Below are 21,390 nucleotides of genomic sequence, written 5' to 3'. Positions count from 1 at the left end.
TTTTATCAATCCATATTTGATGATAGGTACATAATTTGTCGCAAGGAGGAGGATTGTTGACTATTTTAGACTTTGCTCCAAATATTGGTTTTTGAGAGGGACCTATTTGCAAAATGACATTTCATTATATAAAAGGTACATGTTACCTCTTTTCCCGTGGGATGAAGGGCTTTGTTTTGTTTTTAGGTTGAAAGGGTTTTTCAGCCGCCGCCGCTCCCATCTTCTTCCTCTCGTGCGCTCTCGGTCTCCTGGCAACATCTGACTTGGTTTTCCTTCTGTCTTCACTCGCTGGAGGCTTTCTTCCTTCTTCCTTCTTCAACCGTGGCTTCTTCCTGTGGCTTCCCTGTTTTCCGTGAGCCCCTTTCTTCTTTGCTGTTCACAGAAATTGCAACAAGGGAAGGTATGGTTTTGATACTCATTTGATCTACCATTGGAGCCGTAGAAAGGTTGATTTGCATACTACACTTTTGATCTATCATTGTGGCTGCAGAAGGGTGATCCGATCAGGTTGTTTCTTGCTTTATATTTGGTTTTATATTGCCTCATATTGTGATCATTTGGCAGTCCATATTTTGGGCTCTTATGTATCTATGTTTGTACCCTATTGGGAAGATTGATATAGTGGATTGCTCCTCCTCCCCGTGGATGTAGGCACTTGCTGCCGAACCACGTAAATTTGGTGTCTTTGTGCTTATCTTTTCATGCCTGTGATGTGTTTGATGGAATGCCTGAATGAGACCAATTGTTAATTGGTAAGCCGGATACAGTGAGTTTGTGCCCATTAATCTCAACACCTGCCTTTCTCCAAAGAAGTTGAACAAATCTCAGTCCCTCATGTCCTCTGAAAAGGACTTTCTCTACAGAAAGATCGAATGTGCTTTGTTACTTTCAGCGTAACTTATGAGCCTATGGAAGATTCATCGTGTAAACTTTTGAGTTCTCGATTCAAGCAAGTTCTTTCAGAGTTGCTATTTTATTCCTGTTAGATCTATTTAAACGTTAAAAAGCTTGGAAAGGTAAATGAAAACCTACCAGTAAGTTTGCTAGGTTCAGTTGATAAAAGTTTTTTTTTGATCAAAACGGAGAAAACACCTGGCACTTCTGGAGCAATGAAATGAGAAACTATCAGCTGACACTAAACATCGTAAACTATTCTTGATTCCGCTTCCTCCAAAAGCCATTCTGGATTCCTTTCTTTCACCTCTTTAGAATCCAAATTGTCTCTTTGAATTATCTTGATGATCCTTTTTCTTAATCACTACTTACTAAATTCCAGAACGAACATAGCCATCTCTTTAGCTTTCTATACAAAAATGAAGCTTCTCTCTTTATCTAGTACCTATTAGTTTGGTATTAATTGTAGTCCCCTTTCTACTTTAGCCACTTTTGCTAGAGTTTTAGGCAAATTGCAGCTATTAACTGTACCTACATTCTTTCTGGTACCGCGCTCAGTTTTACTAGCACATATGTTGTTCAAGATCCTTGGGAAGTCTCCGCTTGCTTGCAAACTGGGCTATAGCCCGACAGTTGTTCTCCATGGAGGTTCTAGGTTTGATCCTTGGGAGATGTTTCCCAGTTAATCTACCCAATTATCTTTAATTGTTGTTCTATGAGAACAGGAATCTCTTTTTGTTTATGGTGACAACTCCGAGAGCAGCTTGGAGAAGCTGAGTCGCAAGCAACATTTTCGGAATCCATAATTTGATCATATGACATCCGACTGAGATGATCTTTTTTTTCTTTATAAATTAAGCAACTTTTCAAAATTTATGCCATATTGTTTGCCCTCTATGAGATGATCCACTATATATATGTGTGCATGTGTGTGTGTATGTATATGTTTAATGGTTTTTCTTGCTAGATTTGCAGCATGAGATTTTCATCGATGGATTTAGTTTGGCATATGATGGTATGTATTATAATTTTTAGTACAAATATATTTGTATGGTTATTATATGTATCAGATATTGAAAATATAATTATGGGAATAAGATACTTTGAATTTGAGAGAAATGTACTAAGTGAACTGATTTGACAAGAGTAATATATAAATCAGACGGACAAAATATGGTTTGAACTAACATCGTCATGAGCTAGCCTCCACGAGTTTATGCATGGGATAGCGTTCATAGCTTATGCGTAGAATAGCATCCATAGGTTTACGCGTGGGATAGCATCCATGGGCTTATGTGTGGGATAACCTCCACGGATTTACGCATGGGATAGCCTCTATGAGCTTATGCGTGGGATAGCGTCTATGTGTTTACGTGTGGAATTTTGTTAGTCTTGGACTTGGTTATGATCTTGGTTAGTCCAAAGCCGAAAAATAATTGATATGAAATCTAGAAAGCCGTATGAGCTTTCCAAGTATTAATACGATATTCATTTTATCTAGTATTACCAATTGATTATTTTTTTATTACTTATGGTATAGTGGTTCGCATTTCTTATTGAGTTGTAAAGCTCACAACCTCCTTCCTCTTTTTCTTTTCAGAGTTTTGTTATTTAATATGAACTGAGGTCATTATTGTTCTTGAATATCAAGGTTATGATAAATTTTCATACCTAGCATATTCTTTAGGGCCCTGCCCTATGGAGTTGCGGCCGTGTCACGTGTCCGACCTAGATGTTGGGTTCAGGACGTGACAATACTTTCATTATTTAAGTCCTGACATTCTCGCTAAGCTAAGCATCCAAATCCATTTAAATCCAACATAAATATCACGATTAACTCATGGTCAATCCAAATAAGTATGTACTGTTGTATCTCCTAGTCTATAAAGTCATAGGCTGGATCCTTTCTGATACTATTTGTAACATTCAGGATCTTACCTAAAAAAGTTAGTCGAAAGATATTATTTGAGTTCTTTAGTTTTGTATAAACACCCAAAATATATCCAGCGAATAACTTATGTGGGACTAAACATATGTCCGTATGGATCCTTACAAAATCGATCTGACCGCATACCTTCTCATGCACTCCAGGTCATGTTTAGGATAAGACTAGGCTCTAGTGATCATCAAGGTAGGGACATACAGGGACATAATCGATAGCCTTGTGGTGGGCTCAGGTAAGGGTTAAAGCAATCGCTTGGTTGACCATAGGAGCAAAAATTGTTGGCCGATCAAGACAAATGCATCTCTACCTTCTATCCATATACTGTTATCCATAATTGTCGAGGAGCTGCTGTGAACCGTCAACCAAGCCAACTGTAATTCTCTCCCTTTAAAACACTAATTCCTTACTCAACTGTCCTTCACTTTTTATCACAAATGAAAAGGAATAAATTTGCCCTATCCAAATGCAATGTATCTACTCTTTATTAGTTACCAATAGGGTTCTCATGGCACATGACAATAGATATTTGGATAAAAACTTCATTCGATAGGACTGGCCCACAAAACACTTTTGTTTGGGTTGGGTTGGGTGATGACCTTCAGGCTAGATAACTAAGCCGAGGCCTAAATCAAGCACCGTCAACTGGTGAGCGTGGAAATGCCCATGACGGTTCACATAGCCCAAATCCCAAGTCATATCAGGTCACTGGGATTATATTCCATAGCTGCATAATTAATCAGAAAATAAATAGATGATTCAATGCAAAGCAAAGAACTTTGCCCGAGCTTGGCATGCGCAAATTCTCTTGAAAGAAAGCGGTGCCAGAAATGCAGGCACAAGTGGTGCATGGCTGTCGTCAGCTGATGCCATAAGATGTAGGTTAAGTCCCATAACAAGCGTAAATTATTGTGATAATCAATGCGACAGAAATACAAGCTTTCAATTCCTTTTTCTACATTGGAATTCATAAAAAAGATCCTGCCAATATTTAAACCAAGCTAGGGGAATAAACCCAAAGTAGGGTATCTATTCACAATTAGATAACCATGGCTTACAGTTATTCGCATGTCTGGATACTCACCTCTCTTTTTACTTTTTCTGGGTGCTCGATGCGGATGGATAGGGATATGGACGGAAGGGCGTGGCGACTCGGTTCAAACGGGGACGACACGGTGGGCTTTTTAAGGAGTAGATTCTTTTTGAGTGGAGTGTGGGGCCCGGTTCCATGGATGATACCATTAACGACCGCCCAAGCTTCGCCGAAACGAAGCCAGCGAGGAAGTGACTAGATGGTCAACTACGGAATGTTTTCTCCTTAAAAAGGAATTTGTCGCAACGCAGAGGGGAACTCTTTCTCTTTTTTTTGCTAAAGCAAGAGAACTCTTTCTTCGGAGGAATAACTACGCACTGGATTTAGTCATCTTTTCTTTTGAAAGCACGCGGACACATCACTCAAAATCTAATTGTCATATGTTGTCGTCATTGTGTATCGTGGCCGTTATTTTTTTAAAATACCTAGAACTTTAGAGAAAGACCAGCAGATAGAATTCATTCACTTCAAGTGTAAACAAATTTAACCAAAAGTCTTACATCTGAATATAGTGTGCCTCACTGTCTGAACTTTGTGGATATGGATAGAGAATTGTTAATTCAAGTGGATAATCTTTTTGGGGACCATGCTTTGCTTTCTTCGTCCCATTGAAAAGGGTGTGCCTGTCCACATCCAGCCATTGTTGAATATGGGCCGGCCTTTGAACCGTGTTTTTATAATTTGGCCTGTTGCTCGTTTCCCGGCTCACTTACCTACAAACTCACATACAGTGCACGTACACAGAGCAACTGTGAAAACATACTAGAGTTCCATTACTTGCGCGGCTAGCAAATGGGACCTGACCTACAAAACTGATGCTCGGAGAAGCCCAGAATCGAAAACTGAGGTTAACTTTGGTTCAAGAAGGCCCAGGCCTTAACCCAATCCAGCCCATTAAAACTCCCGTTCTCTTTTTTTGCGGGGAAGGAACATCCTTCCAGAGCTTGGTCGGAGTGTCGAAAGATTAAATTCCTTCGACTCACTTTTGGAGAAAACACGAGAGAACACAATCTTCTAAAGTAGCTTAGACATTCTAGCACTGGGGACATAGATGGCGGCAAGTGTCACACACGTATGCTTGCACTGAGTTCTACTTTGGCAAAAGAAAGACACTCAAACACGCGCTACCAATGTGTTGTAGAAAGAAATGGAAAACTGCTATTGGGAATATAGAGAACCTCAAATCAGGCACAGGATAATAAGTTGATTGGTATTGAATGTTTGAAGGGATGATACTTATCTTGAAAAAACTGCCCGTAGATAGATTGCGGCAGTTGTGATCGTAGCTTCAAGGGAGGCAATGGATAGCGCACAGAAGCCAGCGGGAGAAGTCGCAATAACTGTATGCTACGCTGGATTTTGTCCGCAAGCGCGGACATTGGTCGCAAAGATGGCATTGCCTAAACGACCTCCATTACTAGGATAATAATAACTTATCCACTGAATTCTAGACACCAGCTCCCCTGCTCCTTTTTAGTTCTCTCTCCCTCTATATATAGATGTTATCTTGATCGCTACTAGGATATTCCTGGAGCTTGACATGGATAAGATCCGGATGGAATTGGTGTTCCTCTTGGTAGTTTGCTTGCGGCTTGCCACGCTTGAAGCAAGATTGCGACGAGCCGACGGGCTTCTGCGTACAGATGGTGGGCAGAGCAGTCGGTTTTTCGTACGTGAAGGAAGCACTCGGTCCATGATGGGAGCTGATGACAGTAAGAGGGAGGTCCCGGGAGGTCCGAACCCTCAACACCATCTCCTCCCGCCAACTTCTACTTGATTGAGACCGCGTGTCCGTGTGTGCGTCTCTGTGTGTGTGTGAGAGAGAGAGAGTGAGTCTCTTGCATTCCACTCAATGCCTCATGAAGCTCGTGACAAGGTATAATGCTTCGGGTAGCAGTTTACGAAGAGGAGAACCATGCATTCATCTGTATTTCCTTCCCCTCCATCAGATTAAAATATTTTATTCCATGAATCTTGTTGATGTAATGGTGATGAGAAGTGCTGCCATGTCGGAAATACAAATGAAGGTTATAAACTTGGTTGAAGCACGCCCGTTCCACCTATTTCAGTTTTCATTCTTGAAATAACAATTAGGTTTCCAATTAATCTATCCTCTCCTTTCTATTAACCTCAACCAGCACGAGCAATTCATAAACTTCTTGCAGGGGGCAAAAGCGATTTCCACGGCTCGCAACAAATTTATTTGACCAAAAGTCTGAGTTCGGAAGCCCCCTCTCAGGAAAGACCCAGTTAAATGGCTTCTAGTTGTAAATTCCACCAGCTTTTCACTTCTATTTTTCTCATTTGATTGTCGTTTATTTTTCCTTCTATCCTTGAGCGTGCATTTTCCCATCAAAGCCATCTGCGAAGCCAGCGCTGCAAATCATTAGCAGGCAGCATCAAAGCTTAACCACAACCATCATTTCTCTCCTGACAGAAAATTATCATTTCTCCGATCTTAAGAGCAACGTTCATTTAATGTCAGACTTGATTGTCCAGCTCGGGTGTATCGGTTTGCCTGTATTTCAATTAGTAATGGTGCTGAGAAGAGTATCATTTTCAGGAAGAAAAAAAAAAAAGAGTTTGACAAGCAAGAGTGCTCGAATTGCAATAATATTCCAAAGGAATTCTGGAGTTGAACCCTCCCAATATATTCTCCATCTTTGACACTTAACACTTCAAGATTTTTCATGGATATCATTTTTTTATGAGCTTTGTTGACTAAAGTAGGAAAAGAAATACCATAATAACAATATCAATCCAATCTTAAAACCAGACCTGCAATTAGTAATAGCTAGGTAGTTTGAAGCTGATAAAATATAGAAAAATCACAGCAGCAACCTGCAAGGGAGAATGATTTCTCCAAGAGGGAAACCAGGAACAAGGGTAGAACCATCAATCTAACAAAATTCAATCAACCATAAGACCAATATAGCTTGCATTCAAAAGAGAGACTACGTTAACAACAGCAAGCGCTTGCCCTGTAACAAAAGCTACTTAGATGCAAGCAGTCCATAATGTTTTTTACTTGTACTGACATAATGTTTTTTTTTCAGTCAAGATATTGCCCACAACAGACATCCTTGTCATAATAGCAATTAATTTAATTGCTGAAAGATTTGAGAGGATCATTGGGGTCGATATCATAAAAGAGAGGTAGATCAGCAGGCAGAGTCTCGAGGCTCAAGCCTGCATTTCTAAGCCTCTCCACCACTTCCTCGAACAAAACCCTGTTCCCGCCAGCAGTGAGGTGCAACCCATCCCTGCAACCATAGAACATTTATTGAAATAGCACAGAAAGAAGGTATAGGTTTGTGCTGTTCTAGAGTCAAACAGAAAAATCCACACCACCTGATTTTGTTGGTACCTAAATAATTAGGGTCAGTGAGTCCGATCATTCTAAGTCATCAAACAAGGGAAGTTCCTAAAAGGCTAGGCAACACTAATGGGTTCCATTTGATCGGTCATTATTTAAATAAACATAAAAGGTAAACAGGAAATTCTTGAAATCGGTATCAATTTTGAATCCAACAGAAGATGAACTGATAATGTAAACCAGTATGTGCATCTGCATAGCCTCAAATTCACTTTTCTTGACTATTCTTAGCTCCTATTAATTGTCTTCATGTAATACAAACCGAGCTTTCCAGAATGCACATGTTTAAATGAACATTTGTGAGTAAGTATCTTGCCAATTTTTTGGAGTCAGCTTAGTGAAGTCACTGGTTCCTATTCAATGCCTAGAGCTCCAAAACGAAAGGGTATTGAAACCTTTATTAGTTACTCTAATTATACTCTAAGTGGTCTTCTGTCTCATTTTAGAACTCTACAACCTGGAAACCAAAATCATAACTCTTCAAGAACTCCCTGTGATTACTCGACAACATTATCTCAGCAATTCTGTATCTTTAGAAATGAATACTTACTGTTTGTGGTCACTTAAATTATAAGGTGCAAAAGAATTTTTCATGTGCTCATATTCCATCCTAACTAATTAAGTTTATCATCACAAAACCCAAATTATTCCAATCACTGAAGCATCTAACAAACATAACAAGTTCAAAGTTGATGAGTCCACACATGTGGAAAAGTTGTTTTCATGTTTCAAAACCAATGACACCCAGGTCATAATGGAGCAACTTTACCATCAGAATACAATGATGCATACCTTAAAAATATTTTCTCCCAATTAGGGAACTGCTGCATTTTAGACCAGATATCTATCACTGGAATTCCAGATTCGTTAGCAACTGCAATGCATGCTTTTGCATAAGCACCAGCAGACACGTTGGTTCTTTCTGGCAAACCTGAGGGGTTGTCACCAAAAGGATACCTGCACAACATCCAACTGAACCATCAGTGCGAACTTTTTAATTAAAATAAAACAAATTCTCCTGTTTCAATTAAATGTTCCATGTTGTATGAAATGCATACATTGCTTATCACACATGATAAGAAACCTCAAGAACCCACAAGTTTATTTTTCTCAAATATGATCTATATTTCAAACATGTCTTATACATGTAGTTCACATGTTTATAATTTTAAGCCTAACAAAATCCTTCTGATTTACAAATTAGTTTGTTTACCACATTTTTCAATTCTATAACAAACAATGCCCATACTTTCCTAGATATTTTATTTTCCTCTTCAGGGGTTAAATTACACATATGATATATAGAAGCTTTCACAGCTGACCAGTGGAATGCTGAAGGCAAAGAGGGATTGTCATAAATATAAATTATGGATTGCCTACCAGATATAAACCATGTTGACCGGACAGACCAATAATGAAGCATGTTACTCTAAAAATCCTATGGTTATAATAAGTCCCTCCACCTTTTAGTGTAGATAGGTTGCTTGTTGGTTTTTTTTTTTGTGCGTGTGAAGGGGATAAATCAGTTGCTTGTTGAACCCAAAACCGTTAGACGACACACAAAAATAACTATAGTAGACGCCCACAGAAGAAAAAAAGGTGAAAAACCCTTTGAAGAAAAGAAGAAAATGTAACTCGTTTTGTATCTCAATCTCTTCAATCTCTCTCTCTCTATATATATATATATGTGTGTGTGTGTGTGTGTGTTGTGTACATATATATCATCGATAACTTAGTTGATCTTCTATGCTTAGACATAAGCCCAAAATTATGATTTACGACCCCCTCTATATATGTTGAATAAATGGAACCTCTACAGAAGAAAGGCTAAATGACTCGATGAAAAAGACAAAAAACGTCCACATAGGTACATCCAAAAACCAAAATATTCAGGATTTTTTATTTATATTTCCTAGAACCAAGAGATTGAATACTGGATTCCAAGGAAAGATCTATATAAAGATCAGTGGACTAGAAATTGAAATTAAAACAATTCAAATACATTTCAAACTAGGTCAATGAGTTCAAATCCACTAAATGTATGCAAACCATCATACTGAAATTACTTGATGCATTAATACATACTAGCATCAGGCACATGCAATGCACATGACATACGAAGTATAGGTAATTGTGATCCTTTTTCTGTTATTCATATGACTTGATAAATTCATCCATACTTTTGGAGAATGCATTTCTTTATTTCTTTAAACCACCCACTCCACCTTCCCCAGGAGGCCCCAAAGCCAAAGAGAATAAACATAGCGAACACGGTATGGGTGGGTGGGGAGATGTGGAGTTCATTGTCCAGTTCTGTGCACAGGCATTCACTTTATGATGTTAAGGTGCAAGTTGTGTCCATTATATACAAGGGGCAGTTTCTACCACGCTTGTAGAATGTGTCCATGACTAATATTCTCTATAAGGATTCAAATAAAACAACTCATTGAAGACAGGCCTTTTGTTTGCTAAAATTAGCAGCCTACAAGTAACGAGTATCAACCATATTTAAAAGATTAATGCATTTGAGCAGGGCTTTTTTCTTGATTTCGTAATCACTCTGCACAATAAGCTTTGATTATTAACAGAAGCAATTCCCTTCCAAGAAATCAGCATTTTAGATTTTTTTGCACATATTGAACTGGCGGCTACTTCATTTAGAAATTATGTATCTCCTTGTTCTATTGCAAATCAACACTAATATGTGACAGAAACCCACCAGGTAACATCTATCTATTCTTAAACAAGCTCCTTACCCCAAAAATAGAGAGAAAATCTTAAAACTTGACTTTACCGAACACAGTTAAAAGCCTTTTCTCTGCAATCTATACTGTTGTTAGAAACATTGAAGGTTAAATAAATTAATCTTCATCATGCCTCATTGTTAAGTTAAAAACCTGCCTTGTTCCATTATTGAAAGGTCTACCTAGAGATGATGGCACCCTTGATTATCTTGGCTTATAATTTGTGCCTCAAAGATGGAGGCACTAAGTATCTTAAAACTCTCAAGTCTCTATTAACTCAATGTTCCTTTTTTCTAAGAGATTTTTATATAAGCAATGAAGATTCTTTGAATTATATTGCTTGTATCTAGCTCTTTACACAGTTCCAGAGTAGTTTGCAAATGGAGAAAAAAACTAACTATAAAAGGAGCTCTAACTCCTTTTTTTCGGTACAAGGAGTTGAAGTTGAAAACAAAAAAAGTTATAACCAGTTTATAGAAGCATGCCTGAGAAAAGTAACACCAAAACCAACAGATCTTAGGATCTGGGCTAGAGCCGGATGGATACAGTCATCTGCAATGATGGTAAAGCTACCTTGTAATGCTTGGGAGGTTAGAAAATCAGTGGCCAGATTGGCCTATCGGAATACATGAGAAGCATAGAAAACATGTCAAGCAGCTTTCCATCCCATTATGTCTTTCAGCAAAGGTTGATTTCTGTGACAGACAACAGAGAGTAAAAAGCATTCGAGTAGTGGTCTTCATTTAAGATTCTTTGGTTTGGTGACCATATCTGTCAGGACAAGCTTTCCCCCTCTATCATGGACAGAGAGAAATAATGGTCTTCTTTAGAACCCTCTAGCTTCGCTCACATCGTATAAAAATGAAATTCTAAGCAGATGTCTTTTCCACATAAATAGGAGCACTTACAGGGGAGGAGGGGAGAACAAGGTGGAATCCTTGAACTATTTGAACTCAAACACATAATTGTGCAACACAGTTCAGACTGCATTGTCGGTTTGCATACAGATTTTAAAAGCTCCCACCACAAGCACTTTGTTATCCAGCACTAAAAAGTTTTCATATCTAAATTGAAAAGGAGAAAGTATTTTGCAAGATTTCCTTGTGAGCTAAATGTGAGAGAGTAAATTTGGGATGTTTCAATCAAGCAGATATTTTAAACAATAATAAAATAAAACCGGAGTTCACTTATGAGATGCGAAAGCAGATATTTGCTCTAAAATTCAAGCAACGCGAAAAAATATAAAATGCCAGATACATAGTAAAAAATTAAGACTCAGCCAAAATACTCTGGTTGAAGTACTAAAGTCGTGACCACCGAGGTAGTAGCACGGTTGGAACGGGGCTAAGATTCCACCAGAGTGGCCCAGGTTCGAACGCGTGGGCGTCGATTAAATGCGGAGACCAGATGCCCCCCGCCTGGTTTGTCCAGTGGAGTCGCCATCTGATCTGCTGGTACTTAGGTGGTGCTGGTGTGACGTACTCACACGTGGAAGGGGCTGCCACGTTGATGAGGCCCCCCCGCGAGTGGGGAGGGTATGAGTAAAACTTGTCTGCCCGTATCGAATATTCTCCAGCGAGGAGGGGGCCTAGTGGGGGTTGCTACGCAGGTGAGGTTCTCCTCACCCCCCCTCTTCCCTTTTTTTCAACAAAAAAAAAAAGTACTAAAGTCGTGCCAAATATCACTGAGGGATGAGCAGCAAGCCAATGAATGATGATAGAACCAGAACATGCAGCAATAAGTATAGAATTGAGCTTGGGCTTGCATTTTAGTATCAAGAAAAGGTGAAGAAGACCTAAGAAATTCTGGAAGGACATGACAGCATTGAATTGATAATGACCCTGAACAGGAGTTAGTAAACAATAGATATTTGTAACATAACCTAAGTTAAAGTTCACTGATCATAGTAAAACGCTGTGAATATTTTTACAACTCATTTAGGATGTTTTTGGATACACCACAATGAGATATAATTAAGAATGCTTTTTGCAAAATATCTGAAACCTATTTATGGGTTAGATGATCATACCTGTATGGATGTTTTGAGAGACCATTTTTGCTCCTCACCTTTGCAACCAAGCTTCTTTTATATTATTTTTTTAAATTTATAACCAAGGATATTGAACGCAGATAGAAAAAGAAATACCAGATACCAGATAGTATTAGAAATTTATTTAAAGACCATTTCATCATATAATTTCCAGGTTATCCCTCCGAAACCGAGCCACACATCATAACAAAGCATTCACTAGGCCAGCAAGGTACAACAATCTAAAAGTCATGGTTTATCCGTCGATGTGTTCCATAGTTGTTAGCTCTAAATTGATAGAAAAATGGGGCTGCCAAGCAATGTTAGAAGGGCATAACATGTGCTCCATCAGCTTTTCTTATGGCCCTGATGCTGCTTGCCAGATTATCTAACATACCGATAAAAACCTAGCATTTCAATAAGACAACAGGAAATGCCCATCAAGATGAATTAGCTCAGCTGGCAAAAATATAGTGGCTATATAGATCCCATGATATTCCAATAAAGCAGAAAAATCGTCCTACAGCACATGGCGTTCTTCCTATAGACCAATCCAAAAGCAAATGCCTCTGAAATTATAATAATATCAAGAGAAGCACATTTATAAAGCCAGCAAGATACAAAAATCTCACACAAAAATGTTAGCGACTATGCGTAAGCCTTGTACTGCTCCCTTCTCAACCAACACTTAGAAGGGCCGCCAGACTGGAAATTAAAGCTAATGTAACTTCTTCATATGAAGCATCCCCCCCCCCCAACCCCCCAATACAACTGACTGCTGTGATGTTAATTTACAGCCCAAATTGGATGTCAGAAAGGTTGCAGTAATATGAATGTACAGCCTAAAATGACAAAATTTCCGCAAGAACCATGCAGCTTAATCGGGTACCTACTATTCATTATCAAGTTCAAGAATATTACAAAGGAATGTTTCAGATTCCATACAAGGTGTGCCAACCCATTTAAAGTCCGTTGCTAATTTAAAACCAATTCACCAAGCTTTCAACTATGATAAGATAAAAAATTCTGCAAGCAATCAATTTAAACAGATTGGAGGGATTTATAGAATTACCGGAGTCGCCCGTCCTCGTCGATAGGTGGTGGTGTGATGAGGATCACAACAGTAGAAGGCCATAGGTGCTGAACCATACATATACAAAAGGTACAAGAAGTAAAAGGACAGAAAATCAGTATAAATAAAGCCATAAACGAGCTTCTATAGAATCTGGGACCTGATATAAACTTCCACCCACTATCAATTAATTGACCGCTGATATATTTCATTGGTGATGCTCAACTAACAGCCAAAGCGCACAAAGGGGGCTCTATATTAACAGTCCTTCATAATAGTAACTTTATGTAATTGATTATTAGCTCTTTAACTAATGGTAATAATAATAATAATAATAATAACAACAACAAGGAAGGGAAGTAGCGAGATTTTGGGAAGGCGTCAGAATATCATTATTTAGGCCTTTCCTTCTTTACACATCACATGCATGCTTGACTCAGTTGACTGTTGGATGGGGACCATGAGCACCCTAGTCTAGGCCTAGTAATATAATCCCATAAAAAAGATGGTGGCATGAATGCGAGATTATATAATAAGAAAGAAAAAACATGGATGCACATATCGAATTTCTTCTGCAGAAAAGAATGATACCGGGGAGTTCCTGCTTCCAAGCATGCGTTAAGAACGTTAAATAAGATATTACGTGAAATTTTTTTTGCAGCCATCAACACTACCAGGGCTGGGACTGGGAGCTGTCGGTCTAGGCCTGGCCACTCCGGGCCGGCCCACGAGCCCTAAAAATCAGCGTTACGATAATAACAAGCAATGTGAGACGGTTCAACCGCACGTGGAGGCATCACGTGAGGTATGCTTGTGTGATACACCAGTTAAAAACTGGAGGAGAGAGCCACCCGGTGGCGGCGTCGTACCTTGAGAAAGGAACAGATGGCACGGAGGTTGTTTTGGTACTCCGGGAGGGGCACGTGCTGGAAGCCGCTGCTCCGATCGGCGAGGGAGGCGTCGTTGGCTCCGAAGAATACCGTCACCGCCATCGGTGATTTACCCTCCACGCACACCCCATCCATCGCCCTCTCCACCACCCTCAGCGCCCACCTCGTGTTGTACCCGCTGTACCCTCGCAGCACCACGTCCGCCTGATCACCCACCATATATAAAATTCACCAGATCTCAAAAATAGACAAGAAATCGGAGAGACAGGGACGGAGACCGAGAGAACTCGGCAATCCCAGATCTCAAGGTTAAACTCACCGTGCGGGAGAAATGGTGGGCGAGAGCGGCTCCCCAGCCCCCATCCCCAAAGGCCTCCTCCGTGATGGAGTCTCCGAACAACACCAACTTCGGACGCATCTCGCTTCTCCGCGGACCACAGATAAGGATAGCACCCTGTAAGTCTTGGGGAGCAGTTGATAAGGAAAGAGAAATATAGAATCCAGAGTGTCCAACTCGCTTCGACTTTGGGATTCGTTTCGCCTTTTCTCGTCCACTTCTTGGCCTATTGAGCAATTAGAATCGGTACGATCCTTTTACCAATATACCCCTACATCACCTCGTGAATTACGAGCCGACTTTACCGGACACCAATATCTATCTTTCCCATCTCGGCCGGGCCGGTTCCAGTTACCGATGTAGAGCCTAATCTTTTTCTTTGCCGTCGCTCTCCCTCGAAGGCCCTGGCCTGGAGAAGCAGCCAGCGGAAACGTGAGCTGATGGAAACAGAGTCCTGAGTTCACGACAAAACAAAAAAATAAAGAAGAATGTCACGTCCAATCCGTCGACGGTGCCTGTGAGGAACCCTCCTCTCCTTTGTCCTTTCCTCCTTCGAACTTTAGGGACGCCATGATTGTGGTGGCCGCGCCGGAAGATATTTCGCGATCTGCTGTTTCAAATCTATGTTCTAACGGTGGCCTAAACTTTTCACCGTTTCCCCTCCTATAGTTTTTTCGCATTTCCCCTGTCTTATTTGGATGGCATAGGACAAGAAGAACAGTTCCACGGGGACAACAGCACCGGTGGAACTGGGTTAATGCGGCAGAGAACCGGATTGGGCCACCCTCTGAGTGTCTATGCATTCGACACGTGCCTTCGGGTTACATGGCACGCAGTGATTGTCGGATTTTAGTGGTGTTGGATTTCGAGAAGCGCGAAGTGGGGGCCGGGGATGGGTGAGAGCGACAGGCGGAGATGTGCGGCCGTCAGAAGAGGACGGCCAGTCTGGCAGCGGAGAGCCGGTTGGCGAGGGCACTGGGGGAGCCTTGTCCGGCTCGAAGATGGCGATGGTTGGTACGATGGCACGTGAGCCCGCGCGTACGTGTGCGCTAATTCCGTCGCTTCGTACCTGCGTTAGCCTGCACTTGGCAAGACTAATGGGAGAGATGGAATGTTTGATGGACGGCTGATATCCCATCTCTCTGAAATTTTCAAGAATTATCGAATGGTGAGTGTAGAGTGTAATGCATGACGTACATTTACGAACGAAAATGGGGTGGACGTCGAAAAGACTTCAAAACCCTGGGCAACACCGACATGACCCGAAGGTACGAGATACGCCGGTATTTAAATAGTTAATAATAAAAATATTTTACATATTAGAATTATTCATCGAGATATTATTTTATATTATAATGTGCTCCTTGTCCGTATAAAACGATATCGAATTCCAAATTTCCAAGATGAAAACCTTGTTCGACTATTGCTAGAGATTTTCTTTTTCTCATTAGAATTTGAATGGAAAAAATAAAAATAGTTTTAGTGTTTGGAATCTCTAGTATAATAATAATTTGTTAATGTTTTCAAGTAAAGTTTTTTGTGCAATTCTTTTAGAGCCAAAAATAATCTTGGGCAACTATTTAGGCTTTCTAGTATGGGAAGGTTAATGAATGCCCCAGCATTCGCTGAATGACGGGACCATATTAAAATCCTACCATCACCCATCTACTCTTCATGTATTAGACCAGACCCTCCACTACTAATAGGAACTCAAATGGATCATGATCAGTCTAGTAGAGAGACATATCTCCAAAGGATTGCATCGCAAAATAAGTGAGCATATATGAAAAGATTTTGGCTATATGGTCTCGCATACATGCATCCTATCATTTCGAGATGCATGCTGCATGTGTAATAGACAAATGATTACCATGGATACTGTTGGTGGAAAAATGGACCACCCCACAAATGCAATTATAGCACCCAAATCCGTCCGCTCTCGAGCTCATCCAAGTGATCGGGCTCTTCCGCTCTCGAGCTCATCCAAGTGATCGAGCTCTTCCGCTCTCGAGCTCATCAAGTGATCGGGCTCTTCTGAGTGATTGAGCTCATAGGCCGAGCCGAGCTCAGCAGGCCGAGACCAGAAGGCCGAGCACAGCAGTCCGAGCACAGAAGGCCGAGCACAGCAGGCCGAGCACAGAAGGCTGCCGAGCACAAAAGGCTGCCGAGCACAAAAGGCCGAGCACAGAAGGCCGAGCACAGAAGGCCGAGACCAGAGAGCCGAGACCAGAAGGCCGAGACCAGAGAGCGCCGACCAGAAAGGCAATCCCGCCGAGCCCATGCCTTGGCCAAATATCCAATCTCCGCCTAACCCTCCAAAGGATCTGACAACTAAATATATGACTCCACTTCAATCTGCCACCATCCCCAAGTCATTAAGGCACAAGATCTCCGCAGGCATTCGGCACACCCTATCATTAATGCATGAGACCCCCTCAGGCCTCCGATGCACTCAGTCATTAAATGAACACGGCTCAAGATGATCTCCGGATCACTGAACCATCAAAGCGTACGGCTCTTTCTGACCACCGGTTCACTCAGCAATCAATGCGCTTGTCATCTACGGACCCCAGGCCCACCACGGCCGGCGGTTCAACCACCCCAACGGGTCCGATCAATCGTGACAGCTCCCTGACAGTGACGGTAACCCATTAATTCGCCCAGTCACATCACAGGTAATCCTGCCACTCTCCCTATAAAAGGGGAGCTTCTCCCTCTGAGATGGGGGAGGCCTCTTCCTCCCAAGGGGATTTTTCGGACTTCTACATACGATCCCTTTCTCTTCTTCAAAGTTAAGCCCCCTCTAACTTAAGCATCGGAGGGCCGGCGCCGGAAAAGCCCGGCCACCGACTTTTTGCAGGACTCTCCAGGAGGACGCCAGCCGTCGGCGCACCGCCACCCACCGTCCCGGCAGCGGAGGCTCCTCCCCCTTCTCGGTTCGCGGCGGCCCCCGGGTCCGGAATTTCCAGCAACAGATACAATGACACAGACAAGTCGGTAATTTTAAACCTAATGTATATATCAATAAAATTGTATGAATTAATGATAAAAAAATTAAAAGAATAAACTTATAATTTTTTTCTTGCACCAGCAACAAAATCTACACCATAAAAAATACTAGTATGTTTGCTAGTAAAGCCTTTCGTCATTGAAGTGCATAGAAACCTAGGGCTCGTTTGGTTCGCCGGAAAAGAAGAGGGGAAAGTATGGTCAACGGGAAAGTAATAAGATGCCTCTTATTTGGTTGAAGTTTTCAAAGGAGAGAGATGGAAAAATTGTATTCCTATAGGAATATGATTTCCATATTTCATGGAAAAGTCTTTCCCATTAGGCGGGAATCATTCCATTTTTATTTTTTTCCCAAAAAGACCTTTCAATATTAAGGAAGCATTAAAGACCTAACTTTTATTAAGGGTATAATAGGAATTACATATAACTTTTCCAGAAAAGTGGATGGTTAACCAAACATGCCAAAAGTACATTCTCAGATATTTTTTTCCTCAACAGGAATCATATTCTTAGGAGGAAAAATACTTCCCGCGAACCAAACGAGCCCCTAAGTTTAAAGCTCTACTAAAGTTTATAAGTGTTCGTTTGCTAGCCTTAAATCTATTTCTCCATGGACTTCTTCCTATTGAAAAAACATAAAAAAAATAATCTAGAGCTATCGGGGATTTTAGTTTTTATTTTTAAAAAACTTATTAGCTATTTTATAGGTGAATGTCATATCGTTCCTAAACTTTATAAAAGACTCTGGAATTTTTGGGCATCCCCAGGACCTTAGTTGTTTTTCATTTTTTTGTTATTCTATCTAAAGTTCATGTTAATTTGGATCAAACGCTACCAATTTTCAAGTCCAAAATCCAAGTAAATTCAAATCAGTTATCCAAACAGCGTTGCTAGGAATCTTTTGCTAATTTGGATCAGACGCTGCCAATTTTCAAGTTCCAAAAATCAAGTAAATTCAAATCAGCCAAACAAAGAGTGTTGCTAGGATTCTTTTATGTGCCTCTTTTTTTAAAATTACAATATGAATTTTCTTTTTCAGATGCTTGATTGTAAATGCTAAAATGTGCTCGCGATATTGCATGCCATTACCCTATCCAAACAACTTTGGAAATTTTGTTGAAAATTGACTTGTTAAATTCAACCAACGGATATCTTTTGGGCACTAATAATAGGCATTGGATTTGCCCCTAATTAAATATACATTTCAAGCTTTTGATTGCAAATTTCTAGGAGACAAATGCATATGACAATTGTAATTGCTCTATCATCTCCACCAGTTAATCATCAAGCACATACCACAACAAGACTAACTTGATTGTGCCAGCCTAACATAAATACACCACCACTAGAGATAAAAAAAATATAGCAAAGTGAAAGTTTTTGCTTTATTGCATTTTAAAGAGTAATCTATTGTTTACAGTACGATTGCCCGTAAGATGCAAACATAAACTTGCACTCAACGGCGTCGAGCACAAGCCCTCCAGCCAAGTGAGTGGAAGTTCCAAAGCAATATACGGAGATTTGCCTTTTTTTCAAAAAAGTGAGGGAAGAGAGCTTTCAACCCCTCATGTCAAATAGAATACAAATGCTTTGATGACGTGAACCACTCCATGAAAGTAATACAAACCCAGCAATGCGGAACTTGCTAACCAAATAGTCGTGATATACTTCTTTGACCAATACATGATGGCATCCAAACATCGAACAACCCTTCGGCATTTCTGAAAGTAACCAACCTCTATCTTATTTACTTTCATTTTGCTTTTTCATTTGCCATACGGTGGCAAATTGTAAATCTAATCAGCAAGACATATCAAGCTGGTTGTGGGTTCTACAAACTAAATCATTTCACCTCGTCATTATAAGTTTCAAAACATCAGCAATATTGGTAGCAAGTCGTTAAAATTTTTGATAATTCACACATTAGGTATCGAGATGGTTGAAATTTACTCCATTCATTTTTTTTTCTTTCCTTAAGGCTTTGTTTGGTCGAGATATATCAGATTATGAGATAATCTGGCGACTCTTAGGAATCATTTATCTTAAAAAAATAATTAATTTTTTTTTACCATATTTGATTGGTAGAAAAATTACTCTAAAAAATGGCAACCTTTGAGTGTTTTAATTGAACATAGTATAACATTCATATTGTCCTATGACAGAAATGGAACTTCAAAAAAGGAATTATTCGATCACTGATCTCTATGCGTGGCTCTGGGGAGGACAATTTTGGTCTGTTTAAACGCTCGTTTCGTCAGACCCCGAGTGTCAACGCGTCGAATGTGGTCGTTGCAAAAAACGGATACAAGATAGATCTGGAAGAAATAGTTTCATGAAGGATAATAAGAACGGTTTCAGAATCGTGGCCAAAGGGCATGAAGAGCTTAACTCCCAGGGAAGTTTCCTTCACTGGAGATAGGGCTCCCTTTTACAAATGAATTGATTAAGTCCAAATTCTGGAAAAATAAATAAACACACCCATATAAACCCTTCGCGCGCTACACCCCCGTTTTATGAACAAAGATCCTACTTACTACCGATACAGCAACAAGCAAGCCTTTTATCTTAGATAACCACTGAACCTTACTGCGCTCCCTTCCCCACCCTAGCCCTCCTTCCTTCGCTTCAGATAAAAAAAGATTAATTATTAATAAATCTCATGTTAGATTTATTGTCAATCAATATTTATAATAATTTATCAATAATTATTTTTTACTAAAAAATATATTAATATATTAAATAAATATTATGAATCAATATATTAATATATTTATAATATATTTAATATAATACTAATATAATATATATTAATTATATAATATAAATTAATATAATATAGGTGAATGTATTTCCTTTAGAAAATGATAATTTTGATTACTTTCATTCGATAATTCACCATGGAAAAAAAAACTACTATCTCGATAGTGGTATTTGTTTTACGTTCTTTATCAGAAAAATATGTTTGAGATCCACTATTTATTTTACCGTATTTTTCATTTAGTTTTTGTACCAAACATGATATCTGATACGAAATTTATTTTTTCATACCAAATTATCCCCAATCAGACGGGCTCTAATGCTAATATTTATAATGATATTAATTTCCCAGATATTTCTTCTATCATGCAAGCATGCAAATATTTACTAAAATAATCTACTAAAATATGGTCCAGTTATCTCAGTCAATATAAGAGAGTTTTTTTTTTTTGTTAATGAAAATTATGATGAATCATAAAGATTAGTTTTTCTAACTCCGAACTATTACAACCATGCATGCAAGAACTTGTTCTCAGTTTGTCTATTACATGCAATATGGCGTCACAATTGCGTGAACAAATCCGAACTTTACGGGGCGTGCACACACAATATATATATATATATATATATATATATATGTGTGTGTGTGTTGAGGGAAATACAAGTCACCCCAAAATACTTGATTAGAAGAACCTGACCTCGGACGACCAACCTCGGGCGCCCGACCTTGGACAACCGACCTGGCGCCCAACCCCGGACGACCGACCTGGCGCCCGAATCCGGACGACCGACCTGGCGCCCGAATCCGGACGACCGACCTGGCGCCCGAATCCGGACGATCGACCTGGCGCCCGAATTCGGACGACCTGGCGCCCCACCAGACGCCCAACCTGGGACTCTCAACTTTGGAACATCCGACCTAGAGAGCGCCCGATCTCTGAAGGCATCCGATCTTCGAAGGCCGGACCTCACCCACTGCTCGCTATTGTCATATCCTCCTACGGCCCGATTTGAGACCATGCCTTGGGCGGCTTACTCAACAATTAATGCGCATGGTCTCTGCAGACCTCCAGCTTACTCAACAATTAATACGCATGGCCTCTGCAGGCCTCCGGCTTACTCAACAGTTAATGCTTATAGTCTCTGCAGACCTCCGGTTTACTCAACGATTAATGCGCATGGCTCCTGCCGTCTACGGATCTCCAGTCCTCTACGACAAGTCAGCTCGGCTACGTTCAGTCGGCCGC

The 21,390-nt window shown here is 40.2% G+C and overlaps 1 protein-coding gene across 1 annotated transcript; it reads right to left on the bottom strand.

Annotated features, from left to right (window-relative positions):
- Nucleotides 1-6,838: 6,838 nt before the first annotated feature.
- On the bottom strand, nucleotides 6,839-15,038 carry LOC103703009 (SGNH hydrolase-type esterase superfamily protein). Its single transcript, XM_008785695.6, has 5 exons — nucleotides 14,360-15,038; nucleotides 14,020-14,244; nucleotides 13,151-13,218; nucleotides 8,098-8,262; nucleotides 6,839-7,192 (listed from the first exon to the last, which is right to left on the bottom strand). Exons 1-5 carry the CDS (start codon nucleotides 14,456-14,458, stop codon nucleotides 7,033-7,035), a joined length of 717 nt encoding a protein of 238 aa, XP_008783917.1. The 5' UTR covers nucleotides 14,459-15,038; the 3' UTR covers nucleotides 6,839-7,032.
- Between the last annotated feature and the right edge of the window lie 6,352 nt (nucleotides 15,039-21,390).

The sequence above is a fragment of the Phoenix dactylifera genome, chromosome 5 (assembly GCF_051530095.1).
Source record: "Phoenix dactylifera cultivar Ajwa chromosome 5, Ajwa_hap1_PhDact_Kaust_v1.1, whole genome shotgun sequence".
NCBI classification, from domain to species: Eukaryota; Viridiplantae; Streptophyta; class Magnoliopsida; order Arecales; family Arecaceae; genus Phoenix; species Phoenix dactylifera.
The sequence above is the reverse complement of the archived record's forward strand: the minus strand, read 5'-3'. Positions and strand labels throughout refer to the sequence as shown.

Bases quoted from the DNA above. Each gene is read 5' to 3' on its own strand.
- LOC103703009 (XM_008785695.6), bottom strand. From the start codon at position 14,458: ATGCGTCCGAAGTTGGTGTTGTTCGGAGACTCCATCACGGAGGAGGCC. The intron at 13,219-14,019 runs GTACGACGCCGC...TGTATGGTTCAG, and splicing joins CCATCTGTTCCTTTCTCAAG to CACCTATGGCCTTCTACTGT. The intron at 8,263-13,150 runs GTAATTCTATAA...GATGTTGTGCAG, and splicing joins GACGAGGACGGGCGACTCCG to GTATCCTTTTGGTGACAACC.